This window comes from Sturnira hondurensis, unplaced genomic scaffold (assembly GCF_014824575.4).
Source record: "Sturnira hondurensis isolate 20B ecotype Veracruz unplaced genomic scaffold, ASM1482457v3 Scaffold0003801, whole genome shotgun sequence".
Lineage (NCBI taxonomy): Eukaryota > Metazoa > Chordata > Mammalia > Chiroptera > Phyllostomidae > Sturnira > Sturnira hondurensis.
Window position 1 is genome coordinate 824970 of NW_028076432.1, and position 13291 is coordinate 838260.

Here is a 13291-nt window from a genome sequence, read left to right on the forward strand (position 1 = left end):
AAGGAGCGAAGAGCTCTTGGTGGATGACATCACAGTGTGCTGCATATCCAACTAACGGACAACAAACCACATTAGCTCCTCGTTTACTCATTCTGATCTTAACCCTACGGATCAAGTTCCAGAACTAGCACAGCATCTTGCTTTCCTAGAAATATACTGTATTGTACATTACTTTTAATAAGAGCCAATATTCTCAGCTTATACAAATTTTTGTTTTTGTTTTACTTTTGGTAATAATGGTGACAGCACTTACATTCAATAATATTTTAGCAAAAAAAAAAAGTACTGTTTTACCTGAATAACACGAGTCACAGAAAGGTTGATCACCTCTATCACCCCACTGCCTGCAGATCATCTTAGGAAATCATCCCAATTCTACCGTAAAGAATTGGTTAGTAGTGGGAGGCTTATCTCCAGACATTCATACATGATGGAAGTGGTGCCATATTGTGGATGTTACGGCAATTCCCTGGAACACACGACCATCCAGGAAAGACTGGGAATCATCTCATTCGAATAGTCTCTGAGGTGAATGATAATGCAGCAGATGCCACAAGGTCATAGCAGCAATGTCTGCACAAGGCACAGTGCACAGTGACAAAAGAATCTATGAATGCATGCATCATAAATAACTAATGAATAGAAATGAGGGATTAGAACATATGCTAAAGGCCATGAGGTACAACTACCAGGCCTTTGGTTGGTTGTGGTGTAACTGCTTCTTAAATTTGTTGATGTTCGTCTTGAGAATGACTGATCAAATATAATTTTTATGGAAAGAACCAAGTTTGATCAAACAATCTGGAAAATCCCACATTTCTGAGAAAGGCTATGTGAGTCCTTGATGTAGTAGACCTAGGTTTCACTGACTTCCTCACAGCTAAAGTCAATCACTCTTTGAACTGTCATTGTCTTTGAGAGACCAGATGAACTGTCAAGAGATTGGAATGTTTTCAAGTTAATGAACTATACTAAACTTAACCAGTTGAGTATTTTAAATATATGTATTATTGGTAAGGAAACGCATGGTAATTATCTTCGTACTATATTTTTGTATTATGATGCCTGTGTAGATGAAAACAAATGACTTGGACTCTAACAGCACATGGTTGGCATGAGTACTCCCAGGCCCCAGGAGGTCCAAAACAAAGCAGTAGATCAATGGGACTGTTGTCATGTGCCCTAGGAATTTGCAGACTAAAAATATTCCTTCTGACATTAAGTAAAAGCGTAACTCAACAAGATCTTTGTGAAAAAAATATTCTTTGGAAGCCACATCAAAATTATTGACTTTTATCTATATATTTTCCTTTCTTTGGAGATTATTTTGAATTTAGCTATTTGAAATTTTAAAAAATAGTTCATGGCAAATAGTTCAATAGTTCGATAGTCCATGGCAAAGAAGAATAATATCTAAAGTATATATCAGAGAAGATCTGAGATATAGGGATAAAAGTGATAAAAGTATGTATAACAGACAGAGTATAATAGAGGAGGCAATTAAAGAAAAGGAAAACTGAATTTTTCAGTTGTGTTCTACTCCAACTTTCACATGTTATCAAAAAATTAAAAATAAAGTTACTGCAACATCAAGGAGGGAACTGAGAAAGTTAGAAATAAGCTGAATGACACTAACTGAAGGAGGAGTAGATCTGTTAATAGAAAGTTAAACACAAAAAGGAGAAAGCGTTAAACAGGAATGAGATAAAAGTATCCAATCATACAGGCCAATTGACTTTAGTCTGATCCTATTATTATAGATAGAAGAAAGGACCAAAGAGATTAACAGTCTTCTTCAAGTTTAGAAGTTGGCTTAGATGAAAATAATATTGCACTGAGAGCAATATTATCTCATGTTTTTCCAGTACATCAGAGCTACAGGTTCATAACGAGGACCACATGACAGTCAAGAGAACCTGACCAAACAACCACTACACGCCCCAGAGTTTGTGCGGGCTTCTCAGGGGTACACCAACATTAATGACCAACATTAATAACACCAACATTAATAATGTATCTTTAAAAACTACACAAAAACACTGAACTAGCCAAAATAATTAAAGAAACACATTTAAAAAATATTTAATCTATTTAAAAATGCATGCTTTTTTTCCACAAAATGATTTAACAAAAATGACACTAATATGAGCTTTATCCAGAAAGTGCACAACCATGTAACATGAGAAATAGAGGCATTTGTTGAAAAAAACACAAGATACAGGAAACAATGTACACAGGACAATGATGCCTCAGTCCCCTTCAAAGTAGGCACCTTGGGGCCTCACACAGGTCTCTCAATCAGCATGAGCTGCCCCAACATATTTTCCTAAATCTCATTAATGGCATGAAACATCTTTCCTTTCAAAGGCAATTTTAGTTTTGGGAAAAGCCAGAAGACATAGGGCACCAAATCTGGGCTATAGTGGGACTGAGTGACTTGGGAGATTTGATGTTTCGCCAAAAAACTCCATGCCAGATGTGATGCATAAGTAGGCACATTGTTGTGATGAAGCTGCAAGTCATCAGTTGCCCATAGCTGCAGCCTTCCGAATCACTGAAATAGTTTCCACAGAGGAATGTTCAAGCTTAAGGCAAAACTGGATGCAGATTTGTTGTTTTGTTTGCTCAGGCATTTTGACTGTGACAACCACACAGTACACATGCTCACTCCACAGTGTCTACCACCCACACTGACTAGTACTGGGAAGCTGTTGTTTACGCATGTGCATTCCAATCGACTCTCCTTAACTGCCAGGTCACACTGATGTTGCACAAAACATTCTCATTATATTAACAATGCTTGGACCTTTTCCAAACAGACCTTGCATGTATCTTTTATTGAGCAGTGAAGTTGCCATTCACATGGTTTGCTGTGGCTTCAGCAAACACACACACAAAAATGCAACCAAAAATTCTTGACATGTGAGTTTTGCTATCATTGCACATTGCAACCATGGAGCATGGCTGATCTCAAATTGTTGCATGCATGACGGCACAAAGCTTCCTTGGATCACCAACTTCCTACTTATGAAACCAGATTAACAGATTAACAGATTATAACAGATTCTGTGAGTAGGAACACATAATGTGTTAGTGATAAACAGGAGAATCCACATTAGCCGTCATACTATGGAACTGAAGTCAAATATCCCAAGACTATAACAGTATTATTAGATATTTCCCAGAGACTTTTCTTAAGTATTTAAATAATCTGAACTCTCCGAAATGCTATCTAGGGATTTATAAATACCTAAAATAAATACATTTATGAATGCAAAGTAGTAAATAAAATAGTCATTTTCTGGGGTTTTTCAAAAATAACCTATATTAAATAAAGAAGCATATGTAAAAATGCATAATATAAACAAAAACATTTCATTGATGTTATCCTAATTTAAAAAATCAGAATTTAAACCCTGGCTGGTGTAGCTCAGTGGATTGAACGCAGGCCTGTGAATCACACGATCGTGGTTCAATTCCCAGTCAGGGCACATGCCTGGGTTGCAGGCGAGTTCCCAGCAGGGGACTCACAAGAGGCAACCATACATTGATATTTCTCACCTTCTCTCCTTCCCTCCCCTCTAAAGATAAATAAATAAAATCTTAAAAAAAATCAGAATTTAAAAATCATTGTCTAATGTTATGATTACAGTAATACATAGAAATCTCCCCTAAGTTTACAAGTAGAAAGAACACTCACTGTTTTGTTGGTTGACGTTACAGGGGTCCACCATAGGAACATGAACAGGTGCAAAACAAGTGGAGGAAACTCTCCACGCATTTGCATGAAGTTGTGGTGTGCCTTCTATCATGCCTGATGGGGAACTAGGAAGCGAAGATAGTATTTATCTTAGTCACTTCCACTCATTTCATTTGTTCAAAATCTTTAAATATTTTTAAAATAATGCTATTTTTTATTTACAAAGAAATTTTAGAACTAAAAATGTTCTATTGTGTTTTGAATATACATAGTATCAACTTTCTGTTTTAAGACTTTATGAGGTATCAAATTGTGGACGTTATGGTTTTATTTAATAATCATCTCAGCCTCATGGAACAAAACCTTCATTATCCTCCTATAGAAAGAAAGCAAAACAGAAGCTCAGATAAGTATTAATGTTCATTCAGCTGATGTGTCAAAGCCAAGATGCAAATATAGCCTGCACTGATTTAACAAAACATCACACAACCAAAACATTGATGTGTGCGTGTGGTTTAGAGTGTATGGAAAGAGAAAGAGGTAGGTAGCTCACATGATTCTTTTCAGGGTAAAGAAAAATGTCCCAAAGAATAAGCAGCCTATAATTATGGTTCAATATTTCAAAATCTATTATGAGGCCTGAAGTACTGAGGTTCCATCATGAAGCTACACAAACAAATCAAATGAAAATTGAGGGAAAATGGTATAAAAGGCATCACCTAAGTTGGCTTATTTCTTCAATTCCCTCAGCAAACCAAAATGGAAGAGAAACATCCACCCTTCTGGAGACAGATGTATAAACCACCACAACGCTTAATAGCCAAACCCTAAAATGCCCCCTCCAGCAGCCATCAAGGTGTATTAACTCATTTGCCAAAATTTAGTAAGTGACAATCCCTGTTAGACACTATGCCAGGAACTGCCAAACCCACTCAGAGAGTCAGGTTGAACTAGGTCTCCTGTAGGAAGCTTTGACTAACACAAGCCCTACCTGCATTAATTGCTACAACATGGCTAAATGGTAGAGTGGGCTTAATCTCAGCTCTCGGCTCTCTGTGGCGTCCTAATTAAATTAATGGCTTTGGTTATTATTAAGCTCAGGCACCATTAACTATATGGAGCTTCTCACCACTATGACTGAGAAAGGAGGAGAAAAGGGAGCTGCACAAGCCATCCCACAGTGGCCATCTTTGTCTCGCCCTTTCCCATTTCCTTCCTTTCCCAGGTGCTTGAAATCAAACCATTCTCAAATTGTAAAGCAATAACAAACACCTAATCCAAAACCTCATTTTGTTCGAATGAGAACACTGAAACTCAAAAAAATTGTTTAACATGCACTAGTTCTTCTCATTCTTTCCCTTCCTTCCCTCTTCATTCCTACAGAGGGCAATTAAATAGGTCAAGGCCATGGGCGTAGTCAGGGCTCCCAGGAGGAACTGACTCAGTGCTTGGCTCTCTTATCGTGTTTAGTTCACTTAAAACAATAAATACAAAAAATAATTAGGAGTTAAAATGTAGACCCATTTATTCACAGCATTTCACTTTATAAAATAACCTTTCAGCTCAACATAAGTTACTATAAATGGCATGCAAAATAAATTTTCAAGTAATTAATACTTTCCATTCCACTTTGTTTGCAGATTCTCATTAACATTTGTGAAGTAAAGAAGTTTAATTGCTTATGCTGGAAAGCCAAACAATGTTAAAAAGTTATCGCTAACTCTGAAATATTATCCTGCACTGTTATCAGCCTGAATGTTTACATGTGGAGGAGACTGGTGCCTCAGGAGCCGGGAGGCGGATCCGCCATCTGTTAAACTCGGACTGCTAACCCATCCTGACACACAGGGCAGGGGAAGACGGCTTAGTGTCTTTTCCGCACATCTTAACCAAGCCACTTAAAACAGCATTTGTGAAACATGAGATACATATGAAGATGTTGATGATATTCTGACCCACGAATAAATGAAACAAGAATACCTAAATAGCCTAAAAACAATTTAATCACACAGGAGACAAGATAGAACTTTTGAAATTTAAATTTTTGAATGCCAGTTATCCTCACTCATTCTAATTCTTTTCTTATTAAGAGTCCTACCTCTGTTCAGTTCAATTATCTACTGCCTTTCATGTTCTATGCTAGTTCTTAAGAACACAAGGAGTGAGGACGCGACTCCTATTCGCAAAGCCCTCACAGTTTTAAGGGAAAACCAGACAAGATACATGGTAGATATTCACATAACAGAGTCGACATTAACTCTGTCTGTTGTAATATGAACTTCCTTTTTGAAGCAAATAATGACTGAGTTGGGTTGAACTATAAATAGGAGTTCATGAGAAAGATTAGGAGGCGGAAAGAACCCCAAGCAGGAGGAATACACAGAAGTGTGGGGTTTTTTTTAATGGTATTTGGAGCTCTTGCCAGTGTGGTTCAGTTGGTTGGAGCATTGTCCCACACACTAAGAGGGTGTGGGTTCCATTCCCAGTCTGGGCACATCCCTAGGTTGAAGGATCAATCCTCAGTCAGGGAGGGCATGCATGGGAGGCAACTAATCGATGTTCCTCTCTCACACTGATGTCTCTCTCTCCCCGTCTCTCTTTAAAAGCAGCAATCATATCTTTTAAGTTTTCCAAAGGTATTTGGAGAATGGCTTCTCCATAAAACATTCCCTGGCTACCCAGCTCACACTAACCTCCTTAAAATTCCTGCTGTGCTTCCAGCCGTGACAACAAAATTCCACACTTAACTTTTTGTAATTACCTCAGTATTTATGTATGTATTGTTGATCAACGTCTTGCCTAGAACTCACTATTTCTTAAAGGTTGTTACCCCCTCCCAATCTTCCATACAAGCTCCTTGAGGATGGGACCATAGATACAGTACTCCTTGAACTACCCCACCATGCTCAGCATAAATGCTCAAAGCACTTACATTAAATTACACACTGTATCTCTTCATGTGTAGGTGAAAGTAGGCTTTTCTTCTGCTTAAACACCAATTATCACAAAAATCAATTAACGTGGATAAAAAAATGTTGCTTTAGAGATATCATGCATACTAAGTGATACCAATATTTTTACAAGAATAATTTATTATTAATGCAACATGATATTAATATTTCCAAAAATACTGCTAAGCTTGTTGGGGGCAGGAGAGAGTGTAACAGGTAGCTATTCTGATTCTGTGGGTTAACCCACAGACCTTGCGTCGTGCTTTCTAAATTCAAAGCCCAGCTCCACTCTATTCAAGCTAAATGTCTTTGAGCGATTTATTTGCCACTCTTTGGCCTCAGTTGGTTTTCTCATCTATAAAACAGAGATGCTAATCTGTGGTTTCTACAAAATTTAAATATAACAATCAATGTGAAGCTCTCAGAATCATGATGCCTAAGCTAGCTATGTTATTAGTTAAGTAAACATTTTTTACAGAAGGATTTTATATCCTCTAAATTACTAGTCATTAAATCATATTAGCTATACAGAAATCACACTTACAGAAAGTCATCCCTTATGTTCCCATTGAAAGTGCCACAGAGACCTAGTGTTCTTCTTTTCCACGTGCTGGTGAGCTGGATATAAATTCTTTCCCCATCTATAGCAAACAGAATCTTTAAACCAAATGTGGTTTTTAGAAGAATGAATAAGGAAGACAAAGTTTGAATTTCAACAATTCCTGTAGGAGAAGAAGATACAAAGTCAGTTTTGAGATCCACGGGCAGTGTTCTGAAATGCTGGCATATACCAGGACTCTTCTGCCCAGAGACAGGGACAGACACGGAGGAGGCAGGTACCCAGTTCATGCCCCTGTGCTCCGGGGCCAGTTTTTGCCACATTTTGCATACTTTCTTCATTCCCATTTCCCTTCTGTCCCTCATTTTGGATCTTAATCAGATATTTTTAATAAATTGTCAGGTTCATATGAAGTTCCAGTTGGCAAACATTGCATGGTGAGGTGAACAGTCTTCAGACATTTAAAATCGGATCTCTCTTCCTCAACATGTATGCATTCATTTGTGAGTGTTTTCCCAACACGCACCATGATTCAGTAAGGCATAGGCACTTTCCTCAAAAATTCCCCTTCCCTCGAGCCTTCCAGCTGCAGGAAGAGCTCAGCACTTGAGAAGCACATTTTATGAACCACCTTTAGAGATGAGAAATTTGTGTTCAGGACTGAACTGATGACTTTTGCCACCAGAAGTTTGCTCCTGTATCCCTATCACAGTTTCTACCATCATCTGGCCACCAAACCCAGAAATCTAAAAGGATCCTTTGATCACTTCACGCTCCTGTTGCCCTTCTCCAACCAACCCCATTCCAGTTCATCACCAAGGTCAGATATTTTTTTCCTAAATAATTTTTGATCTATCTCTTCTTCCCATCTCTATTGTCACTACCTTAGATCAGTTCCTCTTCATTCCTTGCATACGCTATTTTAGTCACATCCTAACTGTTCTCCATGCTAGTTAGGAATGTCTAACATCTCTCAAAGCCACTTCTACACTGCTGTGATAGTGTTATACCCCACCAAAAGACAATCATTTAAACTGTTTATTTTGTTGAACCACATAAGAGTCATTTTTGTATATAAAAATGGCAAATAATAACTTTATACCCAATTTTACATTAAGTTCAACTTCCTTAGCATGGCAATCACTAATATGGTCATGTAATTTCTAATACAAATTGGGACATTTGTGGGAGTAACACCAACTGTTATTAAACTATACTGGAACATGGATGTGAAAAGGGTCTGTCCCAGGAAAATTACGATGAATGATACCTGATGTAAGGCCTTCCCCAGCTTTGCCCCTGACCTTTTCTCCTCTCTGTACATTCTCCATTTACCCCTTCAGGCTTTAGCAATGTCAACCTGGCTATGGTTCCCTCTAAACATACTGTAGAGAGGTCTACACCTCCTTGCTCTGCATGGAACACTTTCACCATCTCTTTCATCCCAGCGATCCTCCTTCAGGAAACGTTCCTGACCACACCGGCATATCCCTCCCCAAGGCTGGGAGAGCTGCACTCATTAAGTGCCTATTTGCTTATATCTCTCCCCTTCCAAACTCTTGGCCATTTGAAGTAAACACTAGGTCCCATAAATATGGTGGTCTCTACCATATGTAGTTGAGGATCCAGCAACACACAGACACTGAAATGTTAAGAGAGGCAGCCCCTGGGAGAAGCCTCCATTTGGGTTGTTTTGTTGTTGTTTTCATGTGAGGAAAGTTCATCAGTAGCATTGCTTCTTACCATTCAGGCTGATGCCTTGGTCAGGACTGGTGAGGATTTGTCCTCCCCTGCTAACGGTCACTTGTTTGTTAAGGTCATCCTCCAGAATTAGAGTTATAGACTGAAGGCAGACCAAGCCAAGGTTCTGCATAAAAATCAAATCATCAGTTAAAGAGACGAGAGAGATAAAGAGACATGAAAAGAAACAGGGACAGTGGGAGAGAAAAATAGGAGAAGGTGGGGGAGTGAAAGGAGAGAAGGAAGGAGAAAGAGCACACTTACATGAGGACTTCTGGTATGTGGAAAGCTTGAGTATAAGTAATATAAAAAAGTAATTACTATGTAATCCATCTTATGTAGCCCCATTACTAATAAAATATGTCATTAAGTGTATTAAATATATCATATACACATATACTTTACATAGAATACTGAGTAATGTTTTCAATTAAGTGCCAATAATTATATTTTTCAAAGTACAAATTCACTCTCTAAATTCACTTAAGTGGTATATTCGATGTTAAAAAATCAATAAGGGTAAAAACAAAAAATTATGATTTTATGTAGAAAATTTTTCTGATTTCTAAAGTATTACAAAGGAAAAAATCAAACTGGAAAAAAATTGAGAATCTTTGCTGGAGTAACCATTTTATATTATAGTAAAAACAGAAAACTAATGATTTTTACTAAATTGTGACTACCTGATTTAGATAGAGGGAAGATTCAGGTATTTTTACTTGTGAATTATTGTTGTGTTTATTTGAAGAAAAAGCCTAAAATAAATGTTTCAGCATGCTAAGAAATTTATTATATTTATTTAGAATGGTATGACACCTCTCCAATACTCCCTAAATGATCTCTTAAAAATAGTATTTTTGAAGTAACCATAAACTAAGGTCCATTATGTTACTATGTATGAAATGCTCAAAAACTATCATAAAATCATTTCTTTATAACTTTTAAAGGAAAGAAAATACAAGTAAATGTATATTACTTAATCTAAGACATATTTGTTCTCATATAATAATATCTCTGAAATTAGGACACATCATATAATCAATAGGATAATAGATTATTTATCAACACTTTTCTTTCTTTGGAGGTGAATGATATACCTTAATAATCAACTTATTTTTAAAGAAAATCACTATACCCATTTATGTTACCATTCTTAACCTAGATATAAATTTGAGTCAAAAAAATGAACATTTCTCCAGTCATTCTGAGATAGTCTTACCTGCTCACAGTGAGCTTTCTCTAAAGTGATTGTGAACTTGTCTTTTCCAGTCCCTTTCACAAGGACATACTGGCACATTCCAATGAAAGAATAATGTCGGCCATCGAAAGTCGTGAAATGAGAATCACCTACAACAGAGCATTGAACTACCAAAAAAAAAGATAAAAAGGAATAGAGAGAGAAGGAGAAGGAAGAGAAAGAAATCATTTAGTCTTAAAAAGCCAGTCAACTTAGGGTAGATAATCATGTATCAAAACCAATAGCTAAAATGTTTAAAATGCATTCGTTTGACAAACTTACTAAATTATGTTATTCCATGTAATTTAAAGTTTACTAAATGATAATTCTTTCACATGTTTTAGGCTTTATAATGTTTTTACTATTTTAATAAAGTTGCCTGCTCAAAGCTATCATTTATTCAATTTTCCATTTATCCTATCTGGATTTATAGATCATTACATCTCTTATTATACATAAGATCACCTCTTCAATATCAGTGCTATGTTCTGCTCAATTTCCAAAACGTGAGACATTTTCTTTAAAAAATATCTTAAAAGATTACCTGGACAGTCATGCTCAGTGCAGTTCCAGATTCCACCAACACATACACTAAATAAAATGACAAACAAGTCAATTTACTGGCATAGAGAAACTGTATTGTTTGCATTGATGTATTGATTAATGTACCAAAATATATCATGTTTATAGGCTCAGAATAATCAGACTTGGAAAACATCTCCACAAAACTTTAATTAACTGATAAATCTGTGCTAACCAGCACCTAAATTATTATTTGCTATGCATCATACTTAAAAATCACTAACAATGATATAAGTCGGTACTAATCAAACAGCTTTTTTTGTCCTTTTCTCATTGCTTAAATTCAAAAAGTTCACACACACGAAAGTATTTACCTATATCATTAGAGAACCACACATAAAGAGTTCAGATTAATAAATTAATGCATCTACTACCAATGAAGAAAATTGGTTTTGAGTATCATCAGAAATTGAAGACAGAGAAAAGACATCTTATGTAAGATAAATTCTGCCTTTTACTGTCAAAAAGACATGAATTTTGGAGGACAGTCTCTGAAAGGCAGGAGCTCAAATTGGTATTAGGAACACAGTGAGTTACCCAATGGCATTTTGGTTTTACACACTGGCAGCGAAAGGGGAGGAGCCCAATGCCAATTAGATCTCCGTTGCTCTCTAGTCCTGCCCAGGAGGGAGGAACGCTTGCTGGCAATAGTCCTAGCTTATTTAACCAAAAATTCTAAATGCTTCTAATCATGGCCCAAAACTGGAATATGGAGAGTCACTTTTTAATATAATGACCTCCTCTTTAAAATATTAATAGAGGAGGTCAAGGAGAACCATCAATTCTAAAAATAAAAGTATGTGCAAATTAGTGATTAAAAATAATACAAAAATGCAACGTAGGTAAAGGTTTTACAAAATTCCCCAGGGAAGTAAGAAGAATTACACTACAAAAGAATGCACAGATGTTCCCCTGTATAGACTTTAAATAAATATAAACTGAGCTTGAAATTTTTAGAAGACAGTAAGAAGTACACACTTTTAAACAAATGTCACGGTAAAGTTGTCGACTAGACAGACACCCAGAAATAAGGGGCTTGCATTGATCACATACCATTCAGTGCATTCTTGTTCAATTTTTGAACCAACTGAATAAGCTAATCCATGAAAACTACATGGGCAATTTTCCAAGGAGATGCAAGCCCCATTTTCCATAATGAGTCCTATTTAAGAAAAATACATGTCAAAATTTCAAAGAAATAATAAAGATTTTATTCTTTGAATAAAATTTTATTCTTTGAATATAACAATTTAACCAACTTTTATTGAACACTGAGTAACAAAATACAAATCACTTTACTTTCAAGGAGGTTACTGATAGCTTGGTTCTACTTCAATCAGCGAGCTACCTTTCAGTCTCTACTTCAGTGATTATTAACTTTTGTATGCAGTGACTCGCCATCAAAACTTCAAGGCTCACCATGCAAAATACAGGCAACTAAGATAATATATTCTTGCTTTAATCTCAGTTCCTCTCAAACTGAGGGATTTAAACCATCGTCACACACAAAACAAATAGCCAGGCGGGGCTACTCAAAGGGCATGTACAGTGGGAATCCATTTGTTACTTCTCTCTGATGAGTAAAGATGGTTGAGCCAGAAAGGAAATCAACGAACTGTGTTAGTAAGCACACTGTTTCATTCAGCTGACCTTTTTTCTGAGTAAGACTCTCTAGATGAAGGAAGCACTGACTTATTTTTTGGTGCATTAATTTGTATTCCGGTGCAAAGTCTCTATCTCATCAGTTCATGGTAACGGACAGCTCAGACTCGGCACTGGTCTGAAGACTCTCCCCCAATAACTCCAATGGAGCAACAGGCTGAGGTCAACAGGCCTGGCTCCGTGAGTTGTCACTTGCATTAACTTTATGACAGTGTTAAAATCACTTAATATCTCCAGGATTTAATTTTTTTGGTCTATAAATATAAAAGAGTTTGAGTAAATTCTCAGTGTTCTCTAAAAAGGTCTATCGCTGTAGGAGTCACTCTTAAATTTAAATCTACTTCTATCATTTGTTATGTTACTTATAATTTCAAGTATGTAAATTGTATCAGGACTAAAAACTTGTACTGCCCAAATTTAAAGGCTTTTTTTATGGAATTGCTTTCATAAATTATTAAATATCTTTAAATATTCGAGAAAACAAAATAGTTGCCATGGGTAATGTCAGGACTCTAGATTCCAAATTTTCTGGGAAATTTACAAGCAATGAGCCTTTTTTGTTAAAGAAAAGCAGGCTTTTCTACTAGCCGCTTCAAGGGCCGAATCCTACAAAGGCAGAGGACTGCAATAGCCCTAATGTCCTGGGAGAGGATGTTGTAACATAATTCTGCAATCTCAGGATGGTGTTTTGTACAAATGGAGATGGGATTTCTTTCGTGGAACACTTACCATCTGGACAGTAACATCCATCAAGACATTGGAGATTGCTCCCAAGACATTCTTTCTCAAACGTGCAGGTGGGTGGGCAACAACTGATACAGTCCCGATGGACAAAGCTATCATCACATTTATCAGCTGAA

At 36.6% G+C, this 13291-nt stretch overlaps 1 protein-coding gene across 1 annotated transcript in view; it reads right to left on the reverse strand.

Moving 5' to 3' along the window:
• Positions 1-13291, reverse strand: part of OTOGL (otogelin like) — a gene marked incomplete at its 5' end in the record, with an annotated part of 117201 nt that overhangs the window by 81160 nt on the left and 22750 nt on the right. The window contains 7 exons of the mRNA XM_037042811.1: positions 3701-3825; positions 7196-7373; positions 8954-9077; positions 10170-10315; positions 10732-10778; positions 11823-11931; positions 13161-13286. Coding sequence (XP_036898706.1) covers positions 3701-3825; positions 7196-7373; positions 8954-9077; positions 10170-10315; positions 10732-10778; positions 11823-11931; positions 13161-13286 — 855 coding nt within the window. The remainder of the gene's footprint in view (positions 1-3700; positions 3826-7195; positions 7374-8953; positions 9078-10169; positions 10316-10731; positions 10779-11822; positions 11932-13160; positions 13287-13291) is intronic.